Below are 27,660 nucleotides of genomic sequence, written 5' to 3'. Positions count from 1 at the left end.
GCTCAGCACCCAGGCAGAGGGAGGAGGGTGGGGGGAGGGCAGGCAGGCAGGAACAGCATGGCATGACCCTCCAGGGCTGACCTGGCAGGAAGCAGAGGGCAGAGCCAGAAGAGGGGTGGACTGGCCCAGGCAGGAGCCCTGCCCCTCTGCATCTCTCTCCTTGTCTTCACAGGCTACAGGGTGTGCAACAATCCTGCTAGACCCTGGAGGGACCCACTTGGAAGACTGGAGCCTCCATGGAAGCCTGCTTGGTCTGAGGCAACTTAACTATGGATTGCGTGAGCTCCTCCTGGAGGGGCCTTTGGAGGCCAGAGGAGGATGAAGACGGGGGCCTGTTTGAACTGGAACCCAGCTGAGGGCTGAGGGCTTGCTCAAGGCTGGACTCAGGCCTCTCCAGAACCAGAGGCTGCTCTTCACCCACTCAGTCCTCTTGGGCTGCCGGGGGCCTGGGACAGCCCCCAGATTGGGGGTACCAGGCAGGAAACCCCAGGGAAATCCACCGAAGGGAATCAGCTCAGAGCCGCAGAGCCCTGGGTCCCCTCTGGGTAGTGGGGCAGACTTGACGGTGCTGTACACAGTTCTGGTTCTGTGGGCCTCGGAACCCCTTGCTATGGAGCAGAGGGGAGCAGACAGGTGAAAGGCTGCCCTCTCCCCATCTGGAACCCTGTGTCCTCAGCTTTCCTCTGCTCCCCTCAAGCTTCCCCATGTGCTTGGGGAAGCAAAAGAGTCCCAGAGGCAATCAGTGTCTCAAGGGTCCTGCCATGGAGGGGAAGGAACAGCGACCAAGAGCTGGAGGTCCACAGGGCTGTTGGCAGTAGGGGACCCTAGCGCAGTCCAAGTTCCCCATCCACAGGGTCCCGTGACCTCTGATGGGCCTCTAGATGTGTCCTGCCCTGACCGTAGCTGCTTGTCACTCAAGTCCTGGGAACCAGCAGAGCCCACCCTCCCACTGGTGCTACCCATTGGCCAGCTCTCCAGGGAAAGCTGTGACCAGGCTTCCCAGAGCTGCATGGTGTCAGGATCAGCCCGTCCCCAGACTGGTGCGTAGAGGCTGCACTCAGGGCCCTCTCCCCCAGTTCCCAGCTCCAGGTCTGAGCTCCCACAGGAGAATGAGAGCCCTCCAGAGTCCACTGCAGGGGAGGCCATGGTTCAGAGAAAGAGTAGATCATCTGCCTTCCCCTGGGACTCACTGTCCCCTGGGAAGAGAGGAGCTACTTGCGACCCAGCAAGGACAGCTTGGAACAGAGCATAGCTGGAGGAACACCTGGGGGGGGGGGTAGGGGTAGGGAGAATGGAGCTGAGGAGCCTTGATGGGGGCCCAATGGCTCAAGGAGTCTGGCCTCAGCTTCACTGGCTCCTGGCTCAGACTTGTCCTCTTCCACAGTGAGGACTGGAGAATATGGGCTGGCTTTGTCCCATGGAACAGGGGCTCTACCAGCCTGAGCATCTGGAATAAGCCCCCAGGGATTGATATGACATCTTCACTCCCCACCCTGGGACAGGGACCTCCCAGGTGGGGGAGCAAATGTCATAGTCAGGAGAGTGACACAGCTCAGGCCTTGATGGGTAGCTGGGAGACCACTCCAGAATGGATTTGGGGAGAGAGAAAGGGGCCGGAGATAATCCTGGGGGACTGCACGGAGGAGGCACCTCTTTCCTATGTCCAGGAGAGGGCACTAGAGGAGAGACTCAGATTGAGGAACTGACAAACCTGGTGCCAGGACACACACACACACACACACACACACACACACACACACCCCAACCTCCCCAGCCCCCTCATCCTCCCTACAAGGAGAGGGTGGCCATGACCTTGGTGTCTAACTAGGAGGGGGCTTAAAATAGCTCCCTAAGAGCCCCCTTCCATTCGCGATCCTACAACAGCACACTGACCGCCCTGCCTCATCTGAGAATCCTGTGAGAGAACAGCAGAGGGCTTAGGACTGTGGCCCAGTGAGGCCACCTGTCTGTGTAACCCTGTGTGAGTCACTAACCCTGCTGGCTCTCATTTTCGTCTCTTGTGAAAGGGGACACTAATGCCTACCTCTCAAGACTGCCTTTGGGATAAAAAGGAGTCACCTGAACCTCACGCACCTGAGTAAATGCCTCGTGATTGCTGGCCTGCAAGCTCTCCTCCAGCTCCAGTGGTCTTTGTATGCACTGAAGACCTTTGGACCCTATTTCTCTGTTTTGTGCTCAACTGGAAGGGGCAAGGGAGGGCAGAGGGGCACATGGGCACATGTCAGGCCTCACATTGTGGGCGCTGGACCCAGGCAGAGGCATTTGGCTGTGCCCTGATGCTAGGCAGGGAAGCTGTGAGGAGATCTGCCATCCGTTTTTGCCCAGGATGAGAGGCTCCTGGAACGGAGGGAGTGGGGGGAGCCTCCGTGGGGGGGCCTGCGCCACGTGCCCACCCACAGATCCTGCTCCTACATGAACCCCACAGTAAGAACTCAGGGCACTTAGAAAGTGCTCTAGATGCCCTGCCCCTGCTCTCTACCTCCGGTGGGCCCTGAGGGGCTTCTTTGGACCTCCAGTGCTCTGGGACATTGTCCTCAAAGCCCCAGCACTTCATTTTCTCCTTCCTGTTCCTCCTCCTCACCTTGGAGCTGCAGGAGGCCCCAGAGCCCGGACAGACAGAGGGCAGGGAAGGGCGGGACACCTGCGAGTATTGAACGGGCCAGGGCTGCCGCTGCCTTTAGTGGGTAAGGCAGTGAAGCTTCCTGAACAGTGGGCTGTGATGATGGGACACACCTGTGAAGGGCTTCCTGTCGTGACCAAGGGCAAGGACACATTTAAAAAAAAACGAACAAACCAGCACTGAGGGGGGTTTCCTCTGCAGAGCATGGCAGGTGAGTCCATCACCATGGGGCACACATGCCCCCACAGGGACGCCAGCAAGCAAGCCTCAAGGTTACAGTTCTCCCATATGGCTGCATGGTGCCGAGTCGGGGATGCTTCTCCTTCAGGCTGATGTACTTCTTACCCCACTGCTGAGAGTAGTGAGAGTCCCTCTGGGGGCTGCTGCAGCTGCACAGAGCCAGGCCCTTCCCGGAGAGGCCTGAAGGTGGCCACGTGCCACCGCCCACTCCCAAAGGGCCGCTGCAGGGCCTGAAGCCCCATCATTCCCTTGCCATCCTGGAGAGCCTCCTGTCCTCGGAAGTCCTCACACCCTGAGCTTCCTGTTGTCCCGTTCTGCTTCCTGTCCTCCTAGTCCCGGCTTGTTCCCTGGGCACCTTAGGCCTGCTGTGCTCATCTCCACCTCAGAGTCTGCACACCACATGCCTGACCTGCCACGTTGCATTTTCACGGGGTTTTCTTCTTTCTGGGTTGTAAAGAACCTGTGATTATAGTAGCTCTTCTAATGACAATTATTCCTTAAAATGTGCTTGATGACTGTGGTCCTTTGACAAATGCTTATGGAGTGATTATGGCAGGCTGGGAACTGGGGAACTGGGGTGACCTGGAGGAGGAACCCCCCCAGGTCCCATCCTCCTGCATCCATCTCCCCCCACCGACTCCCCTCCCCACCGATTATGTCCCCAGCTTCACTCTCTCCCACCCCTACCAGGGGCATTTCCTGTACCTCCATTTCCAGAAATGACTCTCCCTCTCCTTTCTCCTCGGTCCCTCCAATCCCCACAGAGTTCCCCAGCTCCCAGACAGGCCTGGGCAGGAAGTCTCGGACCACTGGGCACCTCCAAAGGGTCCCCTAACTCTGTCACTCACCTTCAGCTGGACCTTTTTACTTGCAGGGAGGACTTGGGAACGGGAGGAAGTGGTAGATTAGAGGGGAAAGCAGAAAGGAGAAATAGGTTCTGGTTTCAACAGTTTCTTCCTGGACTTTCACAGCTTTCTACATTCTAACCCCAGTGCAGCAAGGAGGAAGAGGCTGGGCAAGAGTCAGCTGACAGAAGCTTCAGAATCCCCTGGAGCCTCAGCTCTGAGACTGGAGCCGGCACACATGTCGCACCTGCAACACGAGGCTCCTGCTTACAGGCCAAGACCTCTCCTACTCCCAGGCCTCCCGCTGCCCCCTGGAGGACTTGGCCTCCCTCAGCTCTTCTTCCTGGACAAGTGAGAGTGGCTAGGCCAAATCCCCACCCCTGCGCCCCAGCTCCGGCTCCTTCTCCTCAGGGCTTCCCTGCTCCCACCCCAGCTCAAGAAGAGGGCCCATGGCCTGGGAGGCCACATGCCTGCTGCCGCCTGTCCTGCTGGTGCTCCTGGCCTCAGGTGATGAGGGGGGCTGAGGGAGGGAAAGGGGCAGGAGGAGGGAGATGGCCAGGTGAGGTGGCCATGAGAGGGGCCATTCAGAGGGACGGCCGGCGCACCCACCTGCCAGCCCCACCGTGTCTGAGGGGTGGCTCCCTGACGTGAGAGTGTACTTTCAGGCTCATGGGGACAGAAGCCAGAGATGCTGCATCTCCTGGAAGGGGACTCCTTCTCTGTGAAGTGCCTGTACTCACCCCAGAAAGGCTCAGAAGCCGTGAAATTCTGGTGCAAGTGGGACTTACCACGTACCTGTACCCTGTTAGCCACCTCACCCCAACTCTGGGGGAAGCCTCAAAACTCCATTGAGGATAAAGTCGGACGGGGCTACTTCATCGTCACCATGACCAAGCTTAGGGTAGAAGACTCTGGATCTTATTCATGTGGAATCTACAAATCCTCCAGGAAATTTTTTCACAGAAACATCCATCTGGTGGTATCTCGGGGTGAGTCCTTTCCCTTCTTTGTGTGGTTCTCAATCATCCTGAGTCACAAGATGTTAGAGCTAGAAAGGACTCCAAAATAGTTGTCTTCAGTGCTCTCACAGCCCAAAATGGGTGCCCCTTGCCCAGAGCCACCTCTGGTGAAGGGCAGATCAGGCACCAGAACTCAGACCTGCTGGCTCCCGTGGTTCTTCCTTTCCCATCACATGCATTTCTCTGAACATTTTTGTTGTTAAGAACAAGACTCCTCCACTGGTTTGTAATGACTGTAAAGCCTTCTCAGGTTTGAGCAAGACTGGCTGATTCGGCCATCCCTGGGCATCGTGACTCTTGGCCCTAACCCCAGCTTTCTCTCAAAGGGTAGTGCTTGAGTTGCAGGTGGCTGGGTGGATTAAGAAATGTGGACAGACAGGAGCCAACTAGGGAGGCAGACACGGGACTCTGGAGATGAGACAGGGAGGTGTGGTGGCCAAGGGCTCAGAGAGCCTGTGTCCTCACCCTGGACCTGCTCCTTAGGGTCAGGTCCTTAAGGCTCCTTAAGGCTCAGGTGGGAAGCTGGGCGATAGTCTTGACAGAGGCCCTGGTGTTTATCCTGAAAAATCTCAGACTTACAAAGCCCCCGCTGTGTTTCCTTGTGATGGCCAGGGCTTGAATGGCATCTTCCCAGACCAGCTGTCAAGCCTGCTCAGCCATCTGGTGAGCTGGGCACCCAGAGGACCCTGGTCAGCTGCTTGGTCAATCACCAACCACCCAAGCCATGGCTCACTGTCCACTCCATGTACGGCAGGGGCTGCACCCTGGAAGGGAAATCAAACACCTTGAGACTCTATCCTGTGCTGGAGGAGCCCACAGCATCCCCTGCTGATCCCTGCACCCAAGGCTGACACAGAAGTGAAGGGTTAAGTTGGTGGGTGGTAGGTGGTGTAATGGAAGCATGTTGGATGGTGGCCCAGTGAAGGGAAGGACCAGGTTGTTGGAGAAAGCAGTGGTATGGATTCTCCTAGAGGATTCTCCAAAGGAGGTGATACCACTTGGGCCTTATGAGTGAGCAGGAATTGATCCAGAAGAGACAGAAGTGGGGTGGGGGGTGGGAGGTGGGAGGGACGCATTTTCGATTGAGAGTGCGTAACATGGTCAAGAACAATGAAAACGGAAGAGACTGTAGTATATCCAATATACTAGCGACAGTGTGATCCTAACCTAAAGCCTCTCACACTGGAGCACTTGACTGAGAGGGAAATCCCACACAGAGTAACTCCCGCATAGAGGGCCTGGTGCAGGGCATGAGGCATGGTGCTTCTCAGAGTCCTCACCTGGCCCAGGGCCCTGTATGGGCTCCTCTTTTCCAGGGCCGAGGATTAACGATGGGGAGCCTGAAAAGTGGGGCAAACACATGGGAGTGCTCCCCTCATTGTCATCTCTTACAGCTGCAATTCTGCCTACTGCCAGGAGCACCAGTGGGACCACAGCCTGGACTTCTGCCACCAGCCCTGTCACTGACAGGTACTCCGTCCCCATCTTCCCTGCCCTCCACGTCCTCCTACCCATGGCCAGCTGTGGCAAATTCCCTTCAGCTGCCACATCCCCACCGCTATCTGGCTCTCAAGGAATGAAATGGGAGTCACACCATTTGCACCAGGTTGCTTTGCCTCTTTAAACCTCAGTTTTCTCATCTGCAGAATGGGGCCAATGACATCCTCACGTTATAGCAGGTGCCTTCTTGCCTTTGGCATGTTGACATTTGGTGTGAGGGGTGTCCTGTGCACCATAGGCTATTTGGCAACATCCCTGACCCCTACCCATTAGTAGCAGCAGTGCCAATCTCCCCCTGGATTGCCCAGTTGCAACATCAAAATCCAAGCGTGTATTGCTAAGCTTGCCTTGGGAGACACAAGCACCGCCAGTTGGCAACCACCGCTGTACAGAGGGCTGTGAAGATGAGGTAGAATTGGGTCTGACTCAATGCCAGCCATGTGACCAGGGCTGCCTCATTTTCCTCTCCCCTCTTCCAGCCTATCTCTATCCCAAAGCTGCCAGGGTCCCTGGAAAGGGTGCACTTTGTAGTTACTACAGTCCATGGCCTGATTTCCTCTGTCATCCTGCCTGATGGTTTCTAGGCCCCAGCCCCCGGGAGTGACCCGACAGCTGTTTTTCTTCCGGTCTCCACCCTCCCCTGCCTTCTGCCCACGCACCCTCACTGCGATGGGAGCCCAGGGTTCTCACAAACCCCTGGTTCCTTGCTTCAAGGCGCTATACCCAGAAGCCGCATGGTGCTGGTCATGGAGCATAGGGGGGTCCTTACAGCAGCTGCCACCCAGGCTTAGGGCTTCAACCCTTGTCACCCCAGACACCTTCCCTGGGAGCCTGCTGCAGTGTAAGGAAGCCTACCTTAGTGTTCTGCCTTTGACCTAAGACAGGTCTTGTTCAAAAGCATTTATTATGTGACAGCGCTGTTGGTCACAGGGCACCAGCTGAGCCCATCTCATGGGCAGGGGTGAGGAACTGGGACCAAGAATAGTTAAGAGCAGGATGTGGGAGGGGTGAGTACAGACCCTGCAACAAGGTTCAAGTTAGGGGACAGCAGCCAGAAAAGGGAAAAGGAGGAAAGCATTCCCGTTTCACAGAGGAAGAAACAAGCCCAGATGTGGCCAGACATGGCCAGACGTGGCTGGACGTGGCTGGACATGGCTGGATATGCATGGCTTATGGGGCAGAGCCCTTGACCATGGCCAGCTCAACAGGAGGGTCAGTCGCGATCACCCAGGTGGGGAGAGGGATGCCTTCTGGGCAGAAGGCTGGCTCCCACTTGCCTCACCTGGCTGGTCATTCGTCATTCCAAAGCCCTCAGGGCAACTGGCAGCTCATCGTTCCCAGCTCTACGTTGGGTGTCCTGCTGGTGCTGGTGCTCATCCTCCTTATGATCCTGTACTTCAGGAAAGCCCGCAGAAGCGCCGCAAAAGGTAAACTCCAGTGCTGGCTCCAAGTAGACCACTGAGGGCTTAGCCATGATGTTCCCATGCCCACGAGCCTGAAGACTGGGTTTCTCATGCCCATTTTACCAACAGGGAAACTGAGGCTTGTGTGGTGAGTGGTCAGGATCGCTGTGTTCTCTTGCTTTGTCAGAGCAGCAGGTGGGGTCATTCTCCTCAGAGGCTCAAGGTCAGCCCCTTCCAAGCCTTATTCACCAAAAACTGGGTATTCTAGAATCTATTGGGGAGTGTATATTTTGCCCTTTTCTTATAGATAAGGATTTTTAAACAAATTTATCTGGAAAACTTTTTTATTATGTGTTTATATGTGTTTTAAGATTTTATTTATTTATTTGACAGAGAGAGAGATAGTGAGAGCGAGTACACAAACAGGGGGAGCAGCAGGCAGAGGGGGAAGCAGGCTCCCTGCTGAGCAGGGAGTCTGATGCGGGTCTCAATCCCAGGACCCCGGGATCACCATCTGAGCCAAAAGCAAATGCTTAACTGACTGAGCTACCGAAGCACCACAAGAGTATTTTTTTTAAATTGCCACTATTGTTTTAAAATTTTGTCTTCCTAAAAGCATTAAAGGATTTTTTTTTTAAAGATTTTATTTATTTATTTGACAGACAGAGAGCACAAGTGAGCAGAGAGGCAGCCAGAGACAGAGAGAGGGGGAAGCAGGCTCCCCGCTGAGCAGAAAGCCTGATGCGGGGCTTGATTCCAGGACCCTGGGATCATGACCTGAGCTGAAGGCAGAGGCTTTAACCCACTGAGCCACCCAGGCGCCCCATTAAAGGATTTTTTAATGTTCAAGTTGCAAGTTTTTTTTTTAGCATTAATCACATGTAAAATCACCAGCATTTTGTGCAAGGCTTATCAGATTAGTGCCTTTTGATGATTCCAGCCTTTTTTTTTTGTTTGTTTGGTTTGTTTAGCACATATTGCATATTTATTAACCATATAATCCAGTGATGTGTGTGGTGACAACTTTTTTGAAATGTGGAAGTGGGCCAGCCCTATGTTGAACCTTAGTGACTTTAATTTTCCGAGCTATCAAAATCCTAATGTAGTAATGGGTTGTAAAATTTTATATACGTATTTTTCAAATTATGTAAAGTAAACTTAGTGGGTCACAATACTATTTTCATAAACTCCAATAGAAAAGCAAAATATCACATTGGAAGGATAAATATTTTTTCATTGGACTTTTATTTTAGGAGAGAGAGTGTGTGTATGAGTCTGTGTGTTTATTTATGTAGAAATAAGATAAAATGTTTCTCATTGCGGTTCTTGGTTCAAAATTTTGAAAGGCATTATAGATAACTTCACCAGAAAATAGATTATACTTAATTGGATTTTTAAATTTGGAACTTTCAGTGACTGAGATTGATTCAACTTTACCAGTTTTATCCAGATTTGCTGCATGCGGCCAGTCTGATTTGCCCCTTGGCACCAAGGTCTGACCCCTGGATGCTGTGTGCTGGCCATTAGTGAGCCCCCCCGGGGCAGGGTGGGGTTTCCAGACCCAGCCCTGGTCCCTCAGCCCAGTGGGGACCTCTGGCACCCCTGCATTCCCAGAGGAATGGGACCTGTGGAGAGATCCCTGCCCCAAACTGGACTCTTTCCTTCACAGGTGAGGACAAATCCCACCACATCTATAACAACATCACAGTCCAGAAGGAACCAGGCACTGGGCATAGGAAGGACCTCTCACCAAGGCAGAGGCGATCTCAGCTTTCCTGGGTATCTTTTTTGTCAGTGTTTTTTGTTTGGTGGTGGTTGTTGTTTTCCAGCTTCCCAGGTTGTATTTACTTGTAGTTTCTGTTCACTCTGCACTGGGGCTCACTCGTGACTCCTCACACTCCTGTTGCCTCATCTACATGCACCCTTGACCGCATCCTTCCCAATTCAAACCACTTAGAGAGAAAGAGAAGTTGACTCCCCAGCTTTTGATCTTCACCCCCACAGGAGTCAACTGTTAATAGGGGGTCCCTCTCATGGCGTGGCTGCCACCAGTCCAGTCAGCTAGGGGGGTGCGGGTCACATGGTAAAATCACAGCTCCCTAGGTGCTCTCTCATCAGGAACTGGGGACCGGGCTATTGCTGTTGGGTCTGTCTTGTCTAAAGATCTAAAACTCTTGAAATCACAGAATTGCAGGATTGGGAGGATTTAAAGTCATCTGGTACAACACTCTGTAATGCTGGGATCAATTCTACAAATGACATCCCTACCAATTGCTCTTCTAGCTCAGTGTTCTTCAAACATGTGTGGATAAAAAACTCCTGGAGAACTTGTGCAAACAGAATTTCCTGGACACCACCCCCAGAGACTGCCTTCCTAGAGCTTAGGTGGAGCCTGAGATTTTATCAAGCTGCTAGGTGATGCCAGTACTGTTGGTCCACGGGTCACATCCTATGTTGTCTTCTTTAGCCCATTTTTTTCAAAGATTTTATTTATTTATTTGACAGACAGAGATTACAAGTAGGCAGAGACACAGGCAGAGAGAGGAGGAAGCAGGCTCCCCGCCAAGCAGAGAACCCGATGCGGGGCTCGATCCCAAGACCCTGAGACCAGGACCTGAGCCAAACGCAGAGGCTTTAACCCACTGAGCCACCCAGGAACCCCTTCCTTAGCCTATTCTTAAACATCTTTAGTGATGGTGACTTTGCTGCCTTTAGCCATTCCCAGAGGCTCTGCAGGGTTCATACTCTGTTCCACACCTTATCACTGTCTCTGTCCTCCACCCAGCTCAGGGCAGCCCTGGGGCCACGGACCACGCCCAGCTATGATCTGTACATTGAATGTCTGTCTCCTTTGATTCCTAGGGCTCGGATCAACAGAAGGGCTCTGATGAGGACACTGGGGCCATCTGCTATGCCTCACTTATCCACCTGAATCAATTTGGCCCTGAGGACTCCATCTACGTCAACACTCAGCCCAAACTGAAACCCATGCCTGATCCCCTTCTGACTGTAGAATATGCCTGCATCCCTGGAACCAGACCCCAGCCCACCAAGTCAACTGCCCCAGATAGGGAGCTCAAGAGCTAAGGATAGACTTCACTGAACAGTGAGCACTTAGCAAGTACTTGTGAGGCATAGGGCTGCTCTACCAGTGATGGGTGGGGGGAGGACTTCAGCATGGCAAAGATGGTCCCAAACCAGCAAAAGATCATCGCTTCCTACAAGGGCAATGAGGAGGAAGGAGGAAAGAAAAGTCATTATCATTCAGAGGGGAGAAGGGGTTTCTAGACACCTGCCTGCTCCCCTCCCCAGTCTGGGAGGAAGGATACTGAAGTAGAGTCCAGTTATATAGGATCTGGACACCAGTGCTCCAAGTCACCCAATCTTCTCCACACTGTGTGACCCTCACTTCCTTCCTGACCAGGGCCTATGAAATCCTGACATGCTGTGCAAGTTCCTCTTTGGTGACCTCCTCAGGACAGCCCCTGCCCAGCTCTTTCCAAGGGCCACTAAGTTCTATCTCTCCATCCCAGCTCCTCCTCTCCTTCCTGACCTTCCGATTTTGATTCTCACAAATAACCTTGACAGGACAGGCAGTGCCTGCTGCTCAGCGGTCTTCCTTAACCCTTGGCCTTGCCATTCAAGGTGGGGCGTGGGAATTTCCTTCCCTGTGGTGGCCCCTGCAGCTCCACCAGAACTGATCTGGGTTCCTCTGCCTTCCACAGAAGCTATCATGTATTCTACAAAGCTGCACATCAAGGACAGCAGGCTGAGGGTTACCTCCTGTTTTGCCCTAGTGCCCTTGCACAGGGCTATTATGGGAAGAGAGCTCCCTTCTTTATTAGGCACTCCCAAGGGGTGACTCTGAACTGTGGGAACTTCAGGCCATGGGGGCAGAGGGTGGGGTCCTACCACGTCATGGAAAAGATTGCTTGACTGCTGATACATCACTTCTCAAGGATAACATTTAAAGATCATCGAATCTAACTGCCAGTGAGTCCAACAGCAAAATCCCAATGAGTCATGCAGTGTCTGCCTCAATCTCTCCAAGGACAGGGAATTTACCACCTCTTGCTCAAGCAGCTTGTTTGTCAATGTTTTTTTGTCTTTCAGCTTGCCCTCAATTACAGTGAAAGGTCAGCCTGTCTACAGGATGGGACCTGAGGGTCAGGCTGCTTTACGGCCAGAAAGGTAGAGGGGTTGGAGAGGTGAAGAGTGGGGGGGCAGTCTGAGGTTTGGCAGGCTGGGTGCAAGGGAAAGGTCTTCCTCAGGGAGGAAGGCAAGCTAAGCACTTGTCACTTGGGACATCCCAGGCTCCCTGTGCCGAGGATGTGGTTCTATCCGCAGTCTGTAGTTGCATGAGGACACTCAGGAACAACCCCAAGTTGAAGGAGGTGGAGAGCAGGATGCTCTGAGCATCACTTTAGCCCTCCAGGTCTCTGCTCTGCCCTTCCAACTCCCTATATCTGACTCCTAGAGAATGGGCAACTACTGCACCCTGACCTCCCACCCTACCTGGCCTTGCTCTGAGAAGGTCATTGGCACTGATCTGTGAACTTTTTTGACCTCTGGTCCTCAATGGTTCTAGGCTCCTAATACTGCCTCTTGGTCTATATTTTAGTCTACACTCCCACTGAGGGAGCCCGTATTCACCATGGTCTTTTCAACTCAGGTTTCCTGGCTGCAGCACTATGAGCCATCCCAGGGGTCAGGTTCCTCATGAGCTGTCCAAACCCAAAGGATTTACTCAGACTAGAGCACCTGGAGTTATAGTCATTACACGGTACTTGTAGGGATCTGCTGACTGCCAGCCACTGCTCAGGCCTGGGGACACAATGATTAAGGCTAGTAAGCCAACAACTATGGAGTGCTTCTTATGGGCCACATTCCTTTACATACATTAATGGCTCAAACATCCTGGAAGGAAGGTACTCTCCTATCATTTTAAAGATAGGGGAAATTGAGGTGCAGACAGGTTAACTTTTTCCCGAAGTCTTGACTCTTGAAAGTCAAGTTGTTCAGTGGTTGCTCCCCAAATTATTTCCTCCTGAGAACATAGCTAGATGATTACAGTCCAGCCTTTCTTGCAGTTAAAGGTGGCCAAGTGACTGGGCTCTGGAAGTTACTGTTTGCCCCCTCCAGGCCTGGCCCATAAAACCTTTTATGCAATCATCTGTGTTTTCTCCTTCCTCTCATTTGTCACCCAGATGGCATGGTGAAATAAAAGTTCTTAATGTAAATTCTAATCCCAACTCAGCTTCCCAAGGGTCAAGAATCTGGCTTGTCTTGTCTTTCCTAACTGCTACTGCCTCTTCTGCTGCCGGAGCTTCTTTCTCCTGGGAATCCTTACTGGAGTTCTCAAAACAAGTCCTTTTTTTTCACTGAAGTCAAATAGAAATACAATTATCATATGGTTTCACTTATTTGTGGAATATAAGGAATAGCATGGAGGACATTAGGAGAAGGAAGGGGAAAATGGGGGGGGGGGTGAAATTAGCGTGGGGGACGAACCATGAGAGAGTATGGACGCTGGGAATCAAACTTAGGGTTTTGAGGTGGAGGATGAGTGAGCCTGGTGACAGGTATTAAGGAGGGCACCTATTGCATGGAGCACTGGGTGTTAAATGCAAACAAGGAGTCACAGAACACAATATCAAAAACTAATGACGTACTGTATGGTGACTAACATAACATAATAAAAAAATAAGATAATTTTTTAAATGTCCAACAACAAAAAAATTGTTCAACCAAAAGAAAAAAAAAAGATTAACTTCTTGACCCCTGAGAGTAGGTACTGAAGTTAGAAAAAGACCTAAGTAGTCGTCCAACCAACTGAGCCACCCAGGCGCCCCAGGTCGTGATCCTGGAGTCCCGGGATCGAGTCCCACGTCAGGCTCCCGGCTCCATGGGAAGTCTGCTTCTCCCTCTGACCTTCTCCTCGCTCATGTTCTCTCTCACTATCTCTCTCTCAAATAAATAAATAAAATCTTAAAAAAAAAAAACCTTTACAAAACAATATGAAACTTTACTCTGTCCTTGAAGGAAACATAGGAGTCAACATTTATCTTGCTGTCAATAGCGGGCATCTACCATCTTACTCACCCCTTCCCTCACCCCAGGGAGTCTTTCCTTGACCCAATTCTTCCGGGGTCTCTCTGTTTGCCCACCCACTGGTAGTCATTAATGTCTTCACCGAAGGAGTCATGTTTCCTCATCCAAACACACTCAGAAATAAAAAAGCTGGGTCTGAGCTGGGGAGAAGTATGGCTACTCCATATCTCTCTGGGCCCTGCTATTTTAGGTCTTATCTTCTAGGCTGAGATATTTGAGTTTATGGGGATGGTTTGGTGATGTGGGGTGGGAGGGTGAGTGACAGCAGGTTCTGCTACGTGACTCCGAGTGCAGAAGAAGGGGATTGCAAGCTGAAGCTTTCTGAAGGTAGTGAAGTATCTGGATTCGCTTCCCAGGGTTCCACAAACATTAGTGTTTTAAGAGACATTAGTGTCATGTGAAAATAATCCATGCTAATAATGTATTTTCTTCAAACATTTTACAGTGAGGAAAAGTAAGTTATGCTTATCACAAGTTACAAGAATTAACTCTTAGAAACTCTTTTAATATCCAATTCACACCAAGGAATATTATGTAGATACCTGTTGAAATGGAAAGACATTCTAGATATATTAAATGAAAAACACAAGCCATGAAATAATATGTCTAGCATGAGCTCCTTTATGTTTTTGTCTCTGTGTGTAGCCATAGCAAAAAGGCTAGATGGACAAACACCAAAATATCAATAGTGATGTTCTCTGGGGAATGAGAGCAATGGAGGAAAAATCCATTCAGTAAGATTAGGAGGACTGGCTCTTGAGCCACATTGTTTAGATCTAAATCTAACTTATACCCTGGAACAAAATTATTGCCTACCTCACACATAATGACAAAACACACGTAAGGAGTTTAGAAAAATGCCTAGCACATAGTAAGCACTCAGTAAACGTTCATATATTTTGAGTTGTAGAACTGTGGATAACTTTTACCTTTTAGAGTGCATTTTTATGTATTTTTCACATAAAAGTTAATTGAATATAGTTTTTTGAAAGATTTCTAAAATGCTGAACACATTTCATATAGTTATTATAATAGGAAAATCTCCCTTTGAATCCCTGTGCTACGTAAGTGAAACAGGTGATCCTGGGGAGAAATTACCTGTGGCTTTGCAGGTGTGACGCTTCAACTGCCTAAGAAGTATTTACCAAATAACTGTTGACATCATTGGTGTATGTCTTCTAAGCGTTAGTGTGTGTTACTAAGTGTTGTCTTATCTTGCTGTCATTTGGACACTGGGTCTTTAAAAATATCTGGTTTTTCTATATTGTGATTATAAAAATTCTGCTTGGAGTGTTTTGGAAAACTGTTAAATTTTGCAGCGACGAATTTGTCTTTAGGACTGTTTTTGATTTCTACTGTAACCCTGGCACAAATGATAACTCCAGAGCTCCTGCAGATGTCTCAAAGTTTAGAGTACATTTTTAAAGGGTTTCACGGTCAGATAATGTCAGGAAGGGCCCACCTAGCTGCACGTTGGTCTCAGGGTTTATTTCCTTGTTGATCCCTGATTGCCCAACATACTCTGGGTGTAGAGGGACAGACTCGTGACCTGGCTCAGGCCAGAGCATGACAGGGAGATAGTGCCACCCTGTGGGGTCCACTCAGTGCTGGGTGTGGGAGTCAGCCCCTCCCTGGAGGAACTGTTTTCTTTCTTTGCATTAGACTGTAAGTTTCGAATAATCCTCTTTTGTTTTTAGGGCATTATGCTTCTGGCCATGGCAAGACCAATCTTTAGTTGGCAGATTTCTGTGGTTCAAGTCTGGGCCCCCATTTCCACCCTGGTGGGCATCCTGACTTCTCAACTCATACTCAGAACAGAAGCTCAAATGTGCCTTTCAGGCTGAGATGACCAGGAATGCCCAAACTCTCTCTGAAGACTCATTTGAGTCTCCCTTCACTCCCTGAACCCAGGGTATTGGATTAAAATCCTGCGAGTACAAATTTACAATATCAGCATCACTTCCACATCTAGGAACAGAGAAGTAGTGTTTCCTTTATTTATAGCACCTTCCTAGCATCTATTTGGTGCCTGGCATACGGTAGGAGCTTGGAAAATAAGCGGGATAAATGAATGTGCCCCTGTGAAGAGGGTTCCAGGCTCTCCCACTCCCTCTGTGAGAGTGAAAGAAATGCCCAGCAGGTGGTAGATAGTTCCCGCACAAGTTCCCTTCTGGGAACAGGTGGGCACACACAAAAAGGTCCAATTGCCAATCGTTTTAACAGGGTTCCCACAGAGGAGTGGGCATGAATGAGGCGACCAAGGGATGGTGATGCATCCAAAGACAGGGAGCTGTGAACACCCCCACTTGGAAGGGCAAAAGAGATGATTATGATTATGTTACTGGAGCCAACAGAAAGCTGGAGCTGTGGAGGAGGGACCGCCCATCAGAGGACAGCAGCCACTGCCTGAACCATGGTAGAGGTAGGAGGGAGAAACGGGAAGAAAATATCCCAACTTATTTCTCCTCCTAACCGCCAACCCCCTGCCAGTAGCTCCCTTTGGCTAGACCCAGTAAGTCAGGCGACCAGGAGCCAGGGCGACAGAATCCAGAGGGACAGCCTTACCAGGGACAGAGCAGGACTGAGCAGGGATAGCATGGAGCATGGGGTGGGGGCAGGAGTAGAGGGTGGTCCGGGTATCAAAGGCAGCAGAAAAGCCAGGCCAGGAGGGCTGGGAGGGGCCATTCGTGGCTTCTAGTGATCAGACTCAAATGAACGGTTGAAGAGCACGAATAACGAAGCCGTCCCTACAAAGTAAAAAAGTAAAACATAAAATAAGTTTAAAATAAGCTTGAAAATAAAAGGGATAGGGAAGCCGAGACAAGTGAGGGGTTTTCAGGACAGGTGAGACAGCGTCGAGGGAAACATGCATGGGGGAATGCGGGAGTAGCACCTGAGACACTGGAGGAGAGGGGATGGGTGAGAAAGCAGCTCCTGGGGGTCATCCGGGGGAGGGAGATAGACAGATGGGTACACAGGATGCAGGCAAGTAGTCGTCTTGAAACTGGAAACTGGCATCCTGGGATAGAGATAGGCAGGAAAAGAAGGGAAGGTTTTAGAAAGAAATATATGGAAGAAGAAGGAAAATAATCATGACTTTTTTTTTTTTTCTTTTTGCACTTAGCGTGTCCAAGCTGTGTATACCCAGGTAGTGAAGCCAGCCCAGAGAGTTAAGAACTTGCCCAAGGCTGCATAGCTAGTAAATACCAGAGTTGGCATTAAGCACAGGTCTGTAAGAAGCCAAACCCTGTGTGCTTACTCCTTGCTGCAGTTCCTGTTTCTATCCCACCCAGCCTCCCAATCCCCATGCGTCATCCCCAAGTGCAGGCGAGGTATACTCCTCAGTCTGGCAGACTTTGGACCCATTCTGATCCAGCCACGAGACAGATGAGGTTCCCTCTGCTTTTGCCTCAGGTAATGACTTGCGCCTGGTGTAGTGCCTGGGTCCCTGCCTCCCAGCTCCTGTGTTCTCATCCAGATCTTCCCTTTGGGCCTGCCATCCTGCAGCCCATCAGTGGCCGCCTGCCGGTGACCTAAAACAATCCTAGCATGTGAACATGCACGAGGACACACACCCTCAGTTCCTGGGAGTTGTCCTGCCCTGATGAGGGGAGGCACTGACCCTGGACAGGGGTTGAGGTCTTCAACTAAGAAAAGATCAGATGTTAAGAATGGGAGAACGGGGGACGCCTGGGTGGCTCAGTTGGTTAAGCAGCTGCCTTCCGCTCAGGTCATGATCCCAGCGTCCTGGGATGGAGTCCCACATCGGGCTCCTTGCTCGGCAGGGAGCCTGCTTCTCCCTCTGCCTCTGCCTGCCATTCTGTCTGCCTGTGCTTGCTCTCTCCCCCTCTCTCTCTCTGATAAATAAATAAAATCTTAAAAAAAAAAAAAAAAGAATGGGAGAACGCGGGGCGCCTGGGTGGCTCAGTGGGTTAAGCCTCTGCCTTTGGGAGTCCTGGGATCGAGCCCCGCATTGGGCTCTCTGCTGAGCAGGGAGCCTGCTTCCCCCTCTCTCTGCCTGCCTCTCTGCCTACTTGTGATCTCTATCTGTTAAATAAAGTTTAAAAAAATTTAAAAAAAATGGGAGAACGGCCTCAGCAAGAAGTATCAGAGAGTGATGGATAGTCCAAATACTAAGAAAGGTGGGGAAAGAAGGTCAGGTGTGAGAGGGGTCGGAGGTGAGAGAGGAGGTTGGGGCTTGAGGGCAAGGGTTTGAGTCCAGGAAGGTGAGAATAGGTAAATGCAGGACAGGACTGAAGAGGGACCTGGCAGAGAGGAGTCAAATTGGCTGCTTATCAGCAAATGATATCTGTAGGCTCTGATGTTTATGGTTGGTTACTCTCGCGGAGAGTGGGGTGAACAACAGCAATTACTCTCTTCAGCCTGCTGGGCAGGGGCTGCTGTTTGGGTCAACTCCTGAAGGAGTTTGAGTTGTTCTTGCTTTCAGTATCCCATTCCCCTGCCAGCTGTCCCTACTCCAGCCCAGACCAGGTGTTGCTTCTGGCCATGGTCCTGACTGGAATCCGGTGCTTCCCTGGCCGCTCATGTGGCTTGAGTAAGGCTGAGAGGATAATGGTAGGTCTGAAGGATGATGGGGATGCTCACATATGAGTCTTGGTTTTATCTCTAGGGAAAAGAGAGAGGGGAGTAGAGGGTGTGTTTGAGGAACGTGATCATTGCAACAGCTGCTAGAGGGATTCACTAAGGAACCTCCAGGCATTCTGAAAGGGATTGTCCAGCAGCTGTGAAGTCTCAACGGAAGGGAAACATCGGGAGGGTTTCATACGTCCAGCCGTGCTTCTTGTCTGGGACTTCCCCAGACTCTGAGAGACCTGCCTTCTCTATCGTAGCGACTGGCGAAGACATGGTGGCTGAATAAATGCACGCATCAGCGAATGACAGGGTTCAGATGCAAGGATAAAGGGAAAAAGATCGCTGTGCCTGAATTGGCGGGAACAAGTGTCTTTAAACACAGATTTAGCCCTGGGCGTGGGAGTGGGGTGATGCCAAAATGTTCCTGCGCTCAGATGGAGGATCAGGAAATTGAACCACAAATTAGCACGAGCTGAAAGATGAGAGCATTTGATATGCATGTGCTGTGAGGACTCCGTAAAGATTTCTTGATATCTGCCCTTTGCTGTGAGGTTTACAGGAAAAAAAAAAAAAAAAAGAGTATTTCATCAGGTAGGAAGGAAGTGGAAAAGGTAAGAATGGCACATAAATGGGCCAGAAAATTAGATTCATGAGACTTCTGAGTTCTGCTTTTGTCTAAGATATAGAAAGCTAAACACATTTAAAATAGAACTCAAATCATACTTAGGTATAGAAATACCTAGACATTTAACAGAATGTGTGCAAGAGTTGTATGCTGAAAACCACAAAGCACAACCATAGAAGAAATAAGTAAGTGAAGGGCAAGACTGTGTCCATGGACTGGAAGACTCAGTATTGCTAAGATGCCTAGTTCCCTTAAAACTGAGCTATAGATTTGATGGAATCCCAATCAAAGGCCTGACAGGCAATTTTTTTCTGGGGGGTGGGTGAGTGGGTGTAATGAATTGACAAGCTGATTCTGAAATTTATGTGGCAATGTAACTAGAACAGTCAATGCCAATTCTTTCTGAAAAAGAACAGTGTAGTTGAATTACTCACGTCATCTGATTTTAGGGTTTGTTATAAAGCTAAAGTGAGTAGTCCAGGTGGTGTGGTGCTGGAGTAAAGAGACATTTTGATCAATGGAATAGAAAGGACAGTCAAGAAATAGACCTAACTGTCTATCGATTTTTGACAGAGACCAGGACAATTCAACGCAGAAAGGATCATTCTTCTCAGTAAAGGATGCTGGTCAGTTGGACATCCATAGGCAAAAAACAAACCACAAATCATATTTCACAGCACAAGCAAAAACTAACTGGAAGCGGATCATAGGCCAAAATGTACAACCCAATGCCATGAAATTTCTAACAGAAAATATTGGAGAAAATCTTTGTGCTTTTGAGGTAGGAAAAATACTCAGCGGAACACAAAAAGCACAAATCATAAATGAAAAATCAATACCTTGGACTTCAGCAGCATTAAAATCTTAAAAAAAAAAAGATTTAAAAAACACTGTCAAGGGAAAGATAAAACAAATTACAGGCTGGAAGACAGTATCTTCAGATCACATCTCTGAGAAAAGACTTATATCCTGAATATATAAAGAATTCTTATAGCTCAATAGTGATGGTGATACTAATCAATGATTAAAAAATAGACAAAGATGTGGCCTCATACTTTGCCCAAAAAGGGTATACCGGTGGCAAGTAAACAGTGAAAAGATGTTCAAGATGGTTAGTTATTATGAAAATGGAATTAAAAGCATAATGAGATATTGTCACAAACTTATTAGAATGGCTTTGCCAAACCCTGACAATATGAAGTCTTGACAAAGATGCAAAAATGATTTAACCATTTTGCAACACAGCATGGCAGTTTTATCAAGATAAACACACATTTACCACATGACCCAGCACTATACTCCTAGGATTTTAGGCAAGCGACATGATGCACAAGACCACACCAAATATGTGTACATGAATGTTTATGGTGGCCTGTTCCATAATTGCCCCTAACTTGAAACCAATCAAATGTTAATCAGCTGGTGAATGGATAGAGTATGTGTGGTTCAGCTGTACAATAACATATATTCAGCAATAACAAGACATGAATTACTGAGAAGTGTAACTCCGTGTGTGCTGAATACATTTTGATAAGTGAAAAAAACAAACTCAGGGCTGCAAACCATATGGTTTTGGGAATAGGACATTCTAGAAAGGGTAGGAAGCTGCAAGAACAGAAGGAAGATTCGTGGTTGCCAGGACCTGAGTTTGAGAGGAAGAGATTGGCTAACAGGGGCATGAGGGAACTTTCTTGGGGGTGATAGAAGTGTCCTGCATTTTGCTTGTGGCCGTTGTTACAGAGATATATGATTTTGTCAAAATTCACAGAAGTAGACAGCCAAGGGGGTGAATTTTTGTGCATGTAAATGATATGCCAATAATCCTGACTTTATAAAGCAGACCATAGAAGGGACCTACAGAATGATTTTCAGGTGGCCTCAGACCCTTCTTTTCCTGGACCATTAGGTCAAGACTGAGCAGCTGGCTTTCTGAGTGAAGGGTCTTGTGTTTATCATTAAACCATCTCCAAGCACATTCCCTGTCCATGCATATACACAGTACATGTATGTAAAGTGAATAAAAACAAATCAGTAAGTGCTTGCAAGGAACCAGAGTAGACTCTGATGATCTGTGGGTTCTTGTGGGCTCTTCCAGCCTCTCCAGTTACTTCCCCCAGCAGGACTCTACTTCCTGCCCCTGGGAATGCCCCACCTCCCCCAGCCCATCCCTGATTCACCACCGAGCCATTTCATGCTTTGGTGCCTTTGTCCATGCAAGTCCCTGTGCCTGGATCATCCTTTAAGGGCCCACACCTGTGGGGAATTAACACTACCACCCTATCACCCCCCGGAACTCAAGCAAATGTCACGTCCTGTGTTGTCCCATAGGTGTAGATGGGCACTAAATAATGCCCATGTGAGCATGTGCACACAGGAGGCATCCAACTGTACAAAGGAGGATAAACTTAAGCAGGAGATTGCGGGTGGAAGAGAATATTCTCCCTCAAGTGGTGAGCCCATCTTCCCCTCCTTGCTACGAGGATAGTACTAGTTAGTATTTGCGAGTGCTTATTGTGTATCAGGCTCTATTCTAAAGAACTTTGCCTGTGGAAGTCCATGTTACCCTCCCAATAACTCTACACACTATTATTATTCCCATTTTATAGTTTTAAGAACTGAGACACAGAGGGGTTATGGACGGGTGTTTGCACACAAAGGATCTAGGAAGGAGGGACTTGGAAGTCCGCTGCTGTCCTACTACAGGGAAGGACTAAAAGGGGCTGGTTGAGGGTCCAGCCGTTCCCCATCCCTCACAAGGCTGAAACTAGGGTGTGGCAGGTGCTGTAGCTGGAGGAGGGTCTGAACACAGTAGTGAGGACTCTGCCTTGGATACTGGCCAGCCCCAGCCATATGAGGTCACTAGGGCCGATGGGAACAGTAGGGCAGTCTGGCCTCTCAGAGGTCTGGGATCCCCAACCTCTGACTGCTGGGAGGCAGTGGCTGGCTCCTCCTCTCCCTTCCTCCCCAACCCAGCAAAGCCTCCCTGAATCATAAAGTCAGACCCCAGTCCTGACTCTTTCTCAATCTCCAGGAGCTCAGTTCCTGTGGGCAGCATTTGACGTGCCTGAACCCTCTCTTTCTGCAATTCAAGGGACAGACGAGATCTTGCACAAGGTACCCTGGGCCTGCCCTCTGTCAGAGAAGGCTGGCATGGAGTCCCTCTGGCTGCTTATCCTGGTCGCCATCACAGGTAGGACCCTGGCCCTCTGCTGCCCAGGCAGTCTCTCCTTCCCCTCCTTGAGTATATGACGGGCGGGCGGGTGGGCAGCACCGGCTTGAACTATAAAGGCAGTTGAAATCTGCAGCATGTTTTGCACCCCTCTTTTCCCCCACCCCACATTCTTTATGCTCTCCCTCCCTCCCCAGTATGAGAGCCCATGGTCATACTCTGTGTGCACGTGGAAGTATAAGGGGCTAGTGGATTCTGGCCACATGGGAATGGAAGGAATTCTGATGGTGGCGTCTCAGGCTCGAGCTAGTAGTGGGGGTACGTTTTGGGGGGCATGGGTACAGCCCCTAAAATTATGAACCGCTAGCCCCAGAGGAATGGCAGGGTGGGAGGGAAGAAAAAGGAGGAGGAAAAAAACTCACAACCAAGCATATACATCTTCAGGGTGCCTCTTTTGCTGATGTGAAGCTCTTCTTGTCCTCCATCCTGGAAGGGAGGTAAGGGGGCTGAAGATTTCAGTCACTTAGTTGGAGGATTAGCACCCTAGATTCTTGCACGTAACTACCTCTTTATACTGGGGGAAGGTGCCTCTTATTCCCCTAGAGCAACAGGCAAACCTGGAGAGAGGAGAGGCTGTCCCAACAGAGTCCTGATCCTGAGGCTTATTAGCTAGGGGTGGAGTGGAGGTAAGCTGAGAGGTTTTATGGAGGCAGAGGGATGGACAGGGTGACAAGTGGAGGGGACACTATTCTCATCAGGCCTCTCTGCTTCCCAAAGGCAGGCCACCTGCTCCCTAATTTTGTCTTCCAAGTTTCTGTTACCATATGGTAGAAGATGGGGTAAGGGAGGATCAAGAGAGGGGAAGTTGAGGCAGAGGGCTCAGGGTGATTTCTCAGCAGCCTCTGTCCTGGCAATGACAGGCCTATCTCCCCTGCCCCAAGAAAGGCCCAAAATAGCAGCCTCATGTCTCCCCCAAAATAGCTCTGAGATGAGTCTCTCCCGAAAGGGGAACAAAGCCAAAGAAATAGGGAAGCCTGGAGCAAAGAGTCAGAAGGAGATGCAGAGCCGGTGTCGGCGTGGGCAGCTGCGGAGTAAGCAGGAATGGCCAGGGTGGGGAGGGGGTATCCAGCCCTGCTCCCTTGAGGTGGAGAGGGTAGAGGACAGGCCTTGGTCCCATATTACAGGGAGAAAATGTGTGGACTAGAAGTGGATGGAACGTCTCTATTTAAATAGGCCCAGAGAGGGTCAGTCACTTCTTTAAAAATGCCCAGCAAGTCCAACAGTGGTAAAGCCAGACCTAGGACCTGGGTGTCACCATGGGGTATACACCTTCTCCCAACTCACATAAGAACCTGAGCTCCTTAAGGGCATGATTTCTATCTCTTTGTTCATTGCACACAGTGGGCATTCAATAAACATTTGGTAAATGAACAAAGAGTGAAGGAACGTCTCCTCCCCAGAGTTGTCTGGAGCCCACAACACGACAGTGTTCCAGGGTATGGCAGGCCGGTCCCTGCAGGTCTCCTGCCCCTACAACTCCTTGAAGCATTGGGGAAGACGCAAAGCCTGGTGCCGCCAGCTGGAGGCGGGGGGCCCGTGCCAGCGGGTTGTTAGCACCCACCGCTCATGGCTGCTGTCCTTCATAACGAGGAGGAATGGGAGCACGGCCATCGTGGACGACGCCCTGGGGGGCACCCTCACCATCACACTGCGGAATCTTCAAGCTCACGATGCTGGCCTCTACCAGTGCCAGAGTCTCTACGGTGATGAGGCTGACACCCTCAGGAAGGTCCTGGTGGAGGTGCTGGTTGGTGAGTGTGTGGCTGACTGCACCTCTGGCCCACCCTGTGCTGAGACTATGTCTCTGATGTCTGGGAAAAGCCACTGTGCGGGTCTTGCTCTCCCACTCAGGGCCACAGTGATGGTCGTGCAGGTTGCTCCCTGCACAAGGGGGCCGTACTTCAGCCCTGGCACCTCCCTCCAGGCTGTGCTCCCTGGGGCAGGTCTGCATTGCTGGCAGGATGGTCCTGGCCTCTAAGTTTCACAAGGCACCTAATGAGTTGGTTGTGGTCCTGCCTCCCCAAACAGCTTTATCCTTTTGGCATCCAGTTAGGATGTGAACACCTAGCCAGTCCTTAAGGAGCAGGAGGAAGGTCATTGACTCCCTTACCCAATTACCCAAAGGGCCTGCCAACATAAAGAAAGTGCCAACCTGGTGCAGAAAACAGCCCGAGGAAGGGGTGCTGCTTGTGACCCCGGGTGATGTGTTTGCCTCTCTGGGCCTCCACGTCCTCATCTTTAAATGGAGATGAGGTTTGTCCTGCTGTCCCCCATGGGGCTCCTGAGAGGCACCCATGAGGGGACAGGGTTAAAAGTGCCTGGGGGTGAGTGACAGCCCATGCCCCAGCCTCCTGCTGCTGAGCTACTTGGGGTCCTCATTCCAAACTTGACCGGCAGCAGGGTCCTCCCCACCCTGAGCTTTGCACAGGGAAGCCCTCCAGGGAAGCCTTCTGCCTGTGTCTTCAGTACACTGTGTGTCCCAAAGGAGAACAAATCCGGGGGTACGAGACCCCTTCTGACTCTCTCCTTTCCCACTCCCTCCCCCACAACATGGCCCCTTGTGGAAATGAGCCATTTGTCTAAGGTCTAAGGTGGGAAGGAGAGGGGAGATGGCTTGCCCCCGACCCAAACCCCATGTCCACCACTCTTTGATGTGGTGGAATGAGGGGGAAGGGGGTGAAGGGACACACATTTTCAGCCCTATCAGGGTCTAAGCCTCAGCCAACTCCCAAGGGGGTGGCCAGAAAATAGTATAATCATCGTCCTCATCACCATCCAGAGCTGGTGTGGACAGCTTGAGAGTTCACATAGGACTTTCAAATATATCCGTCTACTCACTTGACCTTCCCGAAGACCTTGTGTGATGGGAGGGTGGGAGTTACTGAGCTCCAATGAGATGCTAAGCACCAGAGAGTACGCTCTCACTCAGTCCTGCAAAACTACCAGAAAGAAGGTGTATCTATTTAGCCCGCTTTACAGGGCAGGAGCCTGGGGCTCAGAGAGGCTAATGACCTGATCTGTTCTGGGCCAGCGCTCAGGAGGACTCACCACACCCAAAAGGGCTCTCCCCTCTGCCTTAAGGTGCATTAAGGAGGAGGGCAAGAATCTCACAGGCACTGTCCCCGACAGACCCCCTTGATCACCTGGACGCTGGAGATCTCTGGATTGATGATGAGTCCAAGAGCTTTGAGGATATCCACGTGGAGCCCAGCATCTCCAGGTACAGAGACAGGTCTCTCCCGGGTCTCTGAGCAGATCTCTGCCCTGCAGAGCCGAGGCATGGAATGCAGGCTGAGGTCCCAGAACTAAGGACAAATTCAAAGACAATGAGAGCGTGAGAGGACCTGGAGATGATTTTTTTTGTCCAAACACTCCTCCAACCAGCCATTGTGTATTGGTATGGTCATGCCAGTTGTTAAAATAATGAAATTCTTTTTTTATACATACCAGCTGCTCTAAGACTCCTGAATGGTCAGCCCCCCCCCCATTCCTCCTCTGGCCACCCTTGGACCTGGCCACAGTTTAGCAATAATAAAAGTTTTAGTACAAAGCTGAGACCCCCCAGATACCTGCTCCTTTGGTGGGACCAGAATCAGCTCTGATTGGTTGATACCTGTGTCCTGGGGTTGAAATATTGTTACCATGACCACAGAATACACGTGTGCACCCTCCCATACTATACCACCATGTACAGGAAGTGTTCAAATGTGCTTAGCAGGTAGAACCTGGTTACACGCTCGCCCAAGCCCACCAAGCCTCATCCCAGGGATGGTGCTGGGTGGGGAGCTATTCTAGGCCTCTGAAAGCTCCCAGTGTCTCCCTGTTCCTTCGCCGGGGGGCAGACCTCAGTGTGCAGGGCACCCCAAGGCCTCCCTCATGTCCTTGTGTCTCCAAGGAGTCTCTCTGGAGAGGAGATCCCCTTCCCACCCACTTCCATCCTTCTCCTCTTGGCCTGCATCTTTCTCAGCAAGTTTCTAGCAGCCAGTGCCCTCTGGGCTGCGGCCTGGCGTGGGCAGAAACTGGCGACACGCCCGGCCAGTGAGCTGGACTGCGGCCACGACCCAAGTTACCAGCTCCAGACCCTAACAGGTGAGTACGAAGGGCACAGTGGTGGCTGGAGGTGGACCAGGCAGGGGTGGCGAGGTGGGGCTCAGAGGCGCCGTGTGAGCACTCGGTCGGTTGCAGAGCAGAGAGACACATGAGAGAAGAGGACCCCGCGTGGGACGAGTCCCAGGAGAGGCCTGCTGGAACCCTCCCAGCCTGCACACTGGCCCCTCGGCCACCCAGACTCCTGGTTCTGCTTTGGCAGAAGGCCAGCCTACCCATCCCCTGCTTCCCCTGGGCCTGGGAACAGAGGGGTGTGTTTGTGTGTGTGGGTGGGGGAAGAACATTTGCCAACTTCTGGACACCGGACATTAAATACTCTCACAAATAAATCCCAGACTTCATGTTTAATTGGATGGTTTGGGGCTCCGTGAAGGCCTCTCTCTTGCTACGGGGCTAGGAAATGAATTTGGCCAAGGAGGAGATAAAAGGTCTGACCTCTCGAGGTCTTGGGTCTTAAGCTACTGCATCCCCCCTTTCTTGCAGGCTCCACGCCGCCCATCTTTGACATCTTGCTCCCTTCCCTAGATTTAGTTACTGAATCCTGCCTCCTCCTCTGGGATTTCTCTAGCACCCAGTCTGCTCCCCTCTCCTCCACTTGCCTCCTGCCCCTCAGAAGGATGATTCTAGGATTATTGCTGCCCACCCCTGCACCAGTCCTTCTAACTCCCACCTGACTCATCCACTCCCTGCCCTTGGAGTGTTGCTTTCCTGGTGTTACTTCCTGTATAGGTGAACAACCAGGGCTTGGCTTAAACATGCAGCATACCAGAACCGGGAACTACTGGGCTGATCCCCCAGTACACAGAAGGGAAACTGAGGCTCAAAAGGGAACAACATCACCTCAAGTCTCCAGCAGAGCCTAGAAATCCAAATTTTGCTTGGTGTTCAAGTGGACCTTCCCTCTAGCTCAATTTTACTCATTTATTAATTTACTTATTTAACAGATATATTCTGTGCCTTATATCATTCTAGACGCCAGAGACATGACAGTGAACAAAACAAAGATTCCTGCTCGAACCATAGGCTAATGGGAGGGGAGGGGAGGGGAGACAGACACAATAAATAAGTCAGCAAGACAGTACATTACAAGATAAAGTGCTGAGGGGCTGCTTGGGGGCTTAGTCGGTTAAGTGTCTGTCTTTAGCTCAGGTCATGATCCCAGGGTCCTAGGATTGAGCCCCGCATTGGGCTCCCTGCTCAGCAAGGAGCCTGCTTCTCCCTCTCCCTCTGCCACTCCCCCTGCTTGTGCTCTCTCTGACAAATAAATTAAAAAAAAAAAAAAAGATAAAGTGCTGAGGAGCAGATGACTAGGCACACTGGGAGTATGAAAGGGTCAGGGGTGATGTC

At 50.6% G+C, this 27,660-nt stretch overlaps 3 protein-coding genes across 8 annotated transcripts in view; all 3 read left to right on the top strand.

Moving 5' to 3' along the window:
- Positions 1-2,089, top strand: part of TREML2 (triggering receptor expressed on myeloid cells like 2) — a 34,167-nt gene extending 32,078 nt beyond the window's left edge. For both annotated transcript variants that reach the window (XM_082731729.1, XM_082731728.1), the window contains one exon: positions 173-2,089. In XM_082731729.1, coding sequence (XP_082587855.1) covers positions 173-267 — 95 coding nt within the window. In that variant the 3' untranslated portion in view covers positions 268-2,089. The remainder of the gene's footprint in view (positions 1-172) is intronic.
- LOC309865415 (uncharacterized protein) lies at positions 298-13,650 on the top strand. Of its 3 annotated transcripts, none has more exons than XM_082731734.1 (7): positions 298-2,852; positions 3,874-4,233; positions 4,392-4,715; positions 6,140-6,215; positions 7,554-7,672; positions 9,318-9,427; positions 10,511-13,650. In XM_082731734.1, the coding sequence occupies exons 2-7, from the start codon at positions 4,176-4,178 to the stop codon at positions 10,733-10,735; spliced, it is 912 nt and encodes a 303-aa protein (XP_082587860.1). In that variant the 5' UTR covers positions 298-2,852; positions 3,874-4,175; the 3' UTR covers positions 10,736-13,650. The 3 variants fall into 3 exon arrangements, with proteins under 3 accessions (XP_082587860.1, XP_082587859.1, XP_082587861.1); XM_082731733.1 differs by having other exon boundaries at positions 3,853-4,233; XM_082731735.1 differs by having other exon boundaries at positions 2,800-4,233; positions 4,536-4,715.
- On the top strand, positions 11,762-26,642 carry TREM2 (triggering receptor expressed on myeloid cells 2). 3 transcript variants are annotated; one of them, XM_082731738.1, is made up of 7 exons: positions 11,762-11,839; positions 22,009-22,167; positions 22,591-22,643; positions 23,607-23,957; positions 25,336-25,426; positions 26,102-26,295; positions 26,392-26,642. In XM_082731738.1, the coding sequence occupies exons 4-7, from the start codon at positions 23,645-23,647 to the stop codon at positions 26,406-26,408; spliced, it is 615 nt and encodes a 204-aa protein (XP_082587864.1). In that variant the 5' UTR covers positions 11,762-11,839; positions 22,009-22,167; positions 22,591-22,643; positions 23,607-23,644; the 3' UTR covers positions 26,409-26,642. The 3 variants fall into 3 exon arrangements, with proteins under 3 accessions (XP_082587864.1, XP_082587863.1, XP_082587865.1); XM_082731737.1 differs by lacking the exon at positions 22,591-22,643; XM_082731739.1 differs by lacking the exons at positions 11,762-11,839; positions 22,591-22,643 and adding an exon at positions 16,065-16,181.
- The last annotated feature ends 1,018 nt before the right edge of the window (positions 26,643-27,660 follow it).

This window comes from Mustela nivalis (assembly GCF_964662115.1).
Source record: "Mustela nivalis genome assembly, chromosome: 5".
Classification (NCBI taxonomy): domain Eukaryota; kingdom Metazoa; phylum Chordata; class Mammalia; order Carnivora; family Mustelidae; genus Mustela; species Mustela nivalis.
The sequence above is the reverse complement of the archived record's forward strand: the minus strand, read 5'-3'. Positions and strand labels throughout refer to the sequence as shown.

Coding starts and splice junctions, on each gene's coding strand:
- LOC309865415 (XM_082731734.1), top strand. CDS start 4,176: ATGGCCTGGGAGGCCACATGCCTGCTGCCGCCTGTCCTGCTGGTGCTC. Junction 6,216..7,553: donor ACCAGCCCTGTCACTGACAG/GTACTCCGTCCC, acceptor GTCATTCCAAAG/CCCTCAGGGCAACTGGCAGC. Junction 9,428..10,510: donor GGCGATCTCAGCTTTCCTGG/GTATCTTTTTTG, acceptor TTTGATTCCTAG/GGCTCGGATCAACAGAAGGG.
- TREM2 (XM_082731737.1), top strand. CDS start 22,128: ATGGAGTCCCTCTGGCTGCTTATCCTGGTCGCCATCACAG. Junction 22,168..23,606: donor TATCCTGGTCGCCATCACAG/GTAGGACCCTGG, acceptor TCTCCTCCCCAG/AGTTGTCTGGAGCCCACAAC. Junction 23,958..25,335: donor CCTGGTGGAGGTGCTGGTTG/GTGAGTGTGTGG, acceptor TGTCCCCGACAG/ACCCCCTTGATCACCTGGAC.